This window comes from Vigna unguiculata, chromosome 5 (assembly GCF_037176805.1).
Source record: "Vigna unguiculata cultivar grain cowpea cultivar isolate G323 ecotype 2 chromosome 5, ASM3717680v1, whole genome shotgun sequence".
Taxonomy (NCBI): Eukaryota; Viridiplantae; Streptophyta; class Magnoliopsida; order Fabales; family Fabaceae; genus Vigna; species Vigna unguiculata.
The window spans coordinates 29,478,217-29,484,449 of NC_140796.1; the positions used below are offsets into that span (position 1 = coordinate 29,478,217).

At 33.4% G+C, this 6,233-nt stretch overlaps 1 protein-coding gene across 1 annotated transcript; it reads left to right on the forward strand.

Moving 5' to 3' along the window:
* Positions 1–724: 724 nt before the first annotated feature.
* Positions 725–3,782, forward strand: LOC114183529 (uncharacterized). Its single transcript, XM_028070579.2, has 2 exons — positions 725–1,691; positions 2,265–3,782. The coding sequence occupies exons 1-2, from the start codon at positions 978–980 to the stop codon at positions 3,543–3,545; spliced, it is 1,995 nt and encodes a 664-aa protein (XP_027926380.1). The 5' UTR covers positions 725–977; the 3' UTR covers positions 3,546–3,782.
* Positions 3,783–6,233: the final 2,451 nt, after the last annotated feature.

Below are 6,233 nucleotides of genomic sequence, written 5' to 3' on the forward strand. Positions count from 1 at the left end.
TTATTTTATGTTGTACATCCTTTTGTTGTTGCTTTTGGAGAAAATTAAATATTTTGAAAACTACATCTTTTTTGCACATTTAATTAAAGGTATGATGTTAGGACGGACACTGTGGGGGTGTTAATACCTTCACCGTGCATAACCGACTCCCGAACCCAAAATCTGTCTTTTTTTTTATGCAGACCTTGTCTTATATTTTTTGTTTTTCCGTAATTTTTCTGAATAAACTATGTTGACAACTCTAAACTCTGTTTTTTCCAAATTTAATTTTTGGTTCGTTGTTCCGTCGCGACACATTTACAAAGTGAGAACGGAAAAGGAAGAAAGACCGAATGAAGTGAACCACAAGATTGAATGAAGATTATAATAATAATAAATATAAAACAATTCTAACGGTTAAAAGAATAACTAATAGCAATTTGAAAATGTTTCTAGCGATATATTTAACTGCTATAAAACAATGGCTTCTAATAATTTTTTTTTTTAATAAAAATACAGTACAGGTTTTTTTTTTTTTTTTCATTTTTCTCTTATGTAAAAAAAGAACACAAAAACAAAAGTTTAATATTTCTCTTAAGTACACTTTCTCACCAATTCTATGTTCATCATATTTAATTAATGCATCTTCTAAAGGGAATATTCAGAAAGTTAAGTGCTTACTTTAGTAGTCAATTCTACCGTCTTCTTCAGTCATTCTCTAAATTTGTGGCATGTGATCTTTTGCTCCCCTTTTACACTCTTCCCTACTTGGCTGTCGATTATCATATTTCCCTGTAAGCTTTATTCTGTTGCTCCATCACCCTCACACAGATGGAGCTTCTTCTTTTTAGAAAATCTCATCTAAACTAGTATCATTGTATTCTACTACTTCCTTGCCTAAACTAAGGGTAACAGTTTCCCTTTCACTGTGAGATTCAGCTGATTGCATTTCTTCTTCCCAGAGTTGTTAATTTTGAGCAGTGCTTCAAATTTCCACAATGGCAACTACATATTTCCCACTGAGGTGGGAGAGCACTGGGGATCAGTGGTGGTATGCATCCCCAATAGATTGTGCTGCAGCAAATGGACACTATGACTTGGTTCGTGAGCTGCTTAAAATCGACAACAACCACCTCTTCAAGCTCACTTCATTGCGCAGAATTCGCCGTCTTGAAGTTGTGTGGGACGATGAAGAACAGTTCAGTGATGTTGCAAAGTGCCGGTCACAGGTTGCACAGAAGTTGCTTCTTGAGTGCGAGTCAAAGAGAGGGAAGAACAAGAACTCTCTCATCCGTGCTGGGTATGGGGGGTGGCTAATGTACACCGCTGCATCAGCTGGGGACTTGAGTTTTGTGCAACAACTTCTTGAGAGGAACCCTTTGTTGGTGTTCGGAGAGGGGGAGTATAATGTCACTGATATCTTTTATGCTGCTTCCAGGGGCAAGAATTGTGAGGTTTTTAGGCAGATTTTTGATTTTGCAGTTTCTCCAAGGTTTGTCACAGGCAAAGGTGGGGTTTTGGAGGAGCATGTTGGGGATATTCCTCCTGTTTACAAGTGGGAGATGAGCAATAGGGCTGTCCATGCCGCTGCTAGAGGGGGCAGTGTGGAGATTTTGGAGGAGTTTCTTGCTAATTGCACTGATGTGTTGGCTTATAGAGATGCTCAGGGCTCTACTATATTGCATTCTGCTGCAGGCAGAGGGCAGGTTGAGGTCAGATTTTGCTGATTCTGATCTCTTTAAAGTTGAGATTTTTAATTAATGCTCCATTTCTATGCATCAAAACGGTGCTACCTGTCTAGAGTGTTGTTTTCTTTAACTTCCTTCTCATGGGCCTTTAGCATATGACCGTTCTAGAGGAGTAGTACTAGTAGGAGGCACTTCAAGAATCATAGTATATACAGTCATTGTTTTATTCCCTAACATTTGTCTGTAGTCACTTCCATGATTTTGTCATTTGTTAATACTTTTCTTCCCCATTTTTTACTTATGTCAAGTATCATTGAATGACGCTTTCCAGGGTTAGAAACAAGCGAATTTTTAGTGAAGACATGGATTAAAATAACCTGATTGATTAATATAAAAGAGGTTAAAGTGAGGACTGACTGTAAAAAATTCTAGGATGTTTCTTTGGTTGTTGATTGACTGTAAAATGCTTTGGGTGGATGCTATTACAGAAACTTGGAGTAGAATACTCAGATTACTTACTGAAATAAGATATCTAAACCATTATAATATGTTGTGGTGGTTTTACATTATATCAAACCCTTCATGGCACTTATGCAGGTGGTTAAGTATCTCACATCATCCTTTGACATAATAAACTCCACAGACCATCAGGGAAACTCTGCTTTGCATGTGGCAGCTTACAGGGGCCAATTAGCTGCAGTTGAGGCTCTAGTTTCTGCTTGTCCTGCATTGGTTTCTAAGAGAAACAATGGGGGAGACACTTTCCTCCATAAAGCTGTGTCTGGTTTTCAGTCTACCTCATTCAGAAGGTTGGACAGACAAGTTGAATTTTTGAGGCAGTTAGTAAGTTGCAAAAACTTTCACATAGAGGAAGTCATGAATGTAAAGAACACTGATGGAAGAACTGCACTCCACATTGGCACAATGGGTAAAATCCATGCCGATCTTGTTAAGCTCCTGATGACTGCTCCATCAGTGAATGTGAATGTGGGTGATTGTAATGGCTTGACCCCACTTGATTACCTTAAGCAAAGTCCAAACACAGCAGCATCAAATGTACTGATCAGGAAGTTGGTTGCAGCTGGGGGAATGTTCCACAGTCAAGGCTATAATTCAAGAAAAGCCACAGCTTCACACATGAAAATGCATAGTATTGGAGGCAGTCCTGGAACATCGTTTAGAATCTCAGACACTCAGATGTTCTTGTACACAGGAATTGAGAATGCATCAGATGCCAGTACGGATCAGGGAAGTGTAGGAATGAGTTCATCTTCATCAGACCATACTGCATATGACTCAGCAGCAGAAAACAGACCCTCAACAAGCATAAGGCCATCCGCGGCTGCCGGGTTGAAACGAGTCCTTCAGTGGCCACTGGTGAAGGACAAGAAAGGTGAGGGGTTAAGGAAATCAATGGATGAAGGTTCAGTGGATTCATGCAGGAAATGGGACACAACAGATGAAATTCCAACTCCACTAAGACAAAAGTTCTTCAGGCATTCAGCTCTTCAAAACAACAAAAGGAATCTATCTGTAAGGAGTTACCAGTCAAGTCCAAATGCTAAGAAGAGATTTGCTTCAGGACTGGTACACGTGAAGGTTTCAAGAAGATCAAGCTCTAGCTCATTTTCTATATCATCATTGTCATCACCTAGATCCATAGATAAGCAAAAGGGTTTTTGTCTTGACAATGATGTTGCTGGACCGTCTTGCACAAATAACCAAAATGATAAATCAACAATTTCAGGGAAGAGAGCTTCTGTCAGCAAAAAGCTAAGGGGCCATTATTTCTGTTTTTCAAAAGCCTCAGTAGACAGGGAGCAAGAAAGCCATTGTTACAAGGACCATGATGTTTATGTGAGTGGCCTTATTGGATGAAGTAAGCTTATTCTGAACTGGTTATTGTCAATTATCGAAGAGGAAACGGTCCTTTTTAAGATACCAGGGCTTCTAGTGGAATAATTGTTTGCAGGTTTTATAGACAGTAGTATGTGATGAATTAAATTTTGTTCATCCTCAGCTCTACTTGTTATCGAATTACTCCCTTGTTAAAATATGCTTCTTGGCATCAAATCAACAAAGTTTGGTGTGTACAGTGAGAATTTGTTTTGCGCATATATTTTGCTTATTTTTCATGTTCAAAAACAAGGTAAAGGTTTATGAGAATAACCATTGAATCACGTCAGTGCTTCACCGGTATGAGTGAGACTACACATATAATACTTGTCTAGCTTCTGTCCTTCATCATTTACGTGCATCTCCTTAGATACGATATAAGTTTCATTTATTTCCTTTTTTGTGATTCTTTTTATCTGATTGTGAGATAGAAAATGGAAAAAAGTAATAATGAATAGATTTAGTATGTTCGTATGACGTGTAAATTGCACTCTATAAAATATAATATTAGAATGTTTTTGATTTTATTGTTCTATTTCAATATGATAGCCATAGATTTATAGATCAATCTTGTTGTCTGAATATCCTGTAGAAAAAAAAATGTTGTGTTGTTATGAGTAAGGAATAATTGCTTAATCTATTTAACGTTACGTTTTGTGCTAAATATGTAAACTCAGGAATACACGAATATTCATTCTCTTCTTTAAACAAATTTGTTAAAAACAGAAGACTGGAACAGTTATTATTTTTATTTGCTCCTAAAAATGTTAACTATATATATGTTCTTGTGCTTTTAATTAAATCTTTCTTCTAATCATCTATAGGAATGTTAGTCGAGCGGATAGACCAGGGTTTTCTGGGAGTGAAGGTAAAATTTTGTATCTATCTTTTTTCTATCTATAAATACTAGAAAAAAAAATTATTTAGTGTTGATTAAAAGTTGATACTAATAAATAAAAATTGAGACTAATTATCGAATAGTTTCATATTTGTATTCCGGGTTAAATATTTTTTTTGTCCTTCAACTTTTAATAAAAATTAAAATTAATTCCTCTTGAAAATCTTGAACCAATTTAATCATTTATATTTATAAATGCGTGAATTTAGTCATTTAAACAAGAATTTTCTAAATTTATTTGTCGTTTCAAACGCGTTTCTCAACTAACATTGAAGCGAACATATGTCAAACGGTTTAAACAAACTAAAATACTATAATGAAATGTGTTTAAAACGTCGAATAAACTTAATAAAATTTGGTTAAAAAGACTAAATCCATGTATTTACAAATGCGTGGATTTAGTCATTTAAACAAGAATTTTCTAAATTTATTTGTCGTTTCAAACGCGTTTCTCAACTAACATTGAAGCGAACATGTGTCAAACTGTTTAAACAAACTAAATTACTATAATAAAATGTGTTTGAAACGCCGAATAAACTTAATAAAATTTGGTTAAAAGGACTAAATCCATGTATTTACATAATTGAAGGACTAAATTGATTCAAAATTTTTAAAAAACTAATCCAATTTTCACTAAAAATTGAATGACCAAAACATATTTAACCCGCATGTGAAAAAAATTTTAAAACTATAGACATTAATTCATTAGTACTCACATCGACAGCTGACCTCTAGATAGCATCGTTTAAATCAACGTTAATTCATTAAAAATATTTAAATTTATTTTCTTATTAAATTGTTTAGCACCGATTAAATAGTAGTTAATTGTTTTTTATTTTAAAATATAGATCAGCTAAATAAAATATATTTTTAATATTAAGTTAATTTATTTTAGTCAATACTAATTTTATACAATATCTTCACTTTCAATCAAATATTTGTGAGGAAAAAACAATTTGTCATCTTTTAATATAGATTTTTTAAGTTAAAAATAATATATTCTATTCATTGTTACAAATATTCACAAATTAATAACATATAAATTGGCATAAGCTTAGCTCATGTTAACATAAATAAATATTAAAAATATATTATATTAGTGTCAACTAATTAATGTTAATTTAAATAAATAAAAAAATAAAAAAATAAATATAATCTTAACAAATACTAACTAAAACAAATATAATAACTAAAAATAAGATGATAGACTGGATGGATACAAATTTTATTTATTTCTAATATTTATTTTAGTTGCTGTCGACATACTAGACACTATCCTGACATTAACATACATATATTTTTATTAAAAAAAGTTAAAAATAGTATGACTATCACAAAGTTAACTAAGCCGACTCCATTAGGTTCAACAGTAAGTAAGTTTTATAAGCACCATTTAAGTTAGTACTCGTGCAAATATTTATTTATTAAAAAGGTTAAAAGTAGTTAGCATCGACTTAGATTTGGCTATGTCGACTCTATCGATAGTTAAATCATTTCAAAATAATTTTACGTTTTTTAATTTTTTTTAAAACAAATTAACCTTTTGTTTGTATTAGAAGTAAGTTTAGTCAAATTTAATAACATCACAATTTTACATAGATTAATATTTGAAAGCTAATTTGATGTTCTCTTGTAGTGAAAAATTGTATCCCATAAGGGATGGTAACAGGGCGGGGGCGGGAACAAGTTTCGCTATCTCATGCTCATCTTCGTAGAAAATATGCATCCACATTTTCATATCCAAACCCAAACGGATATCAAACTTTTGTCCT

Bases quoted from the DNA above. Each gene is read 5' to 3' on its own strand.
- LOC114183529 (XM_028070579.2), top strand. From the start codon at position 978: ATGGCAACTACATATTTCCCACTGAGGTGGGAGAGCACTGGGGATCAG. The intron at 1,692-2,264 runs GTCAGATTTTGC...GCACTTATGCAG, and splicing joins CAGGCAGAGGGCAGGTTGAG to GTGGTTAAGTATCTCACATC.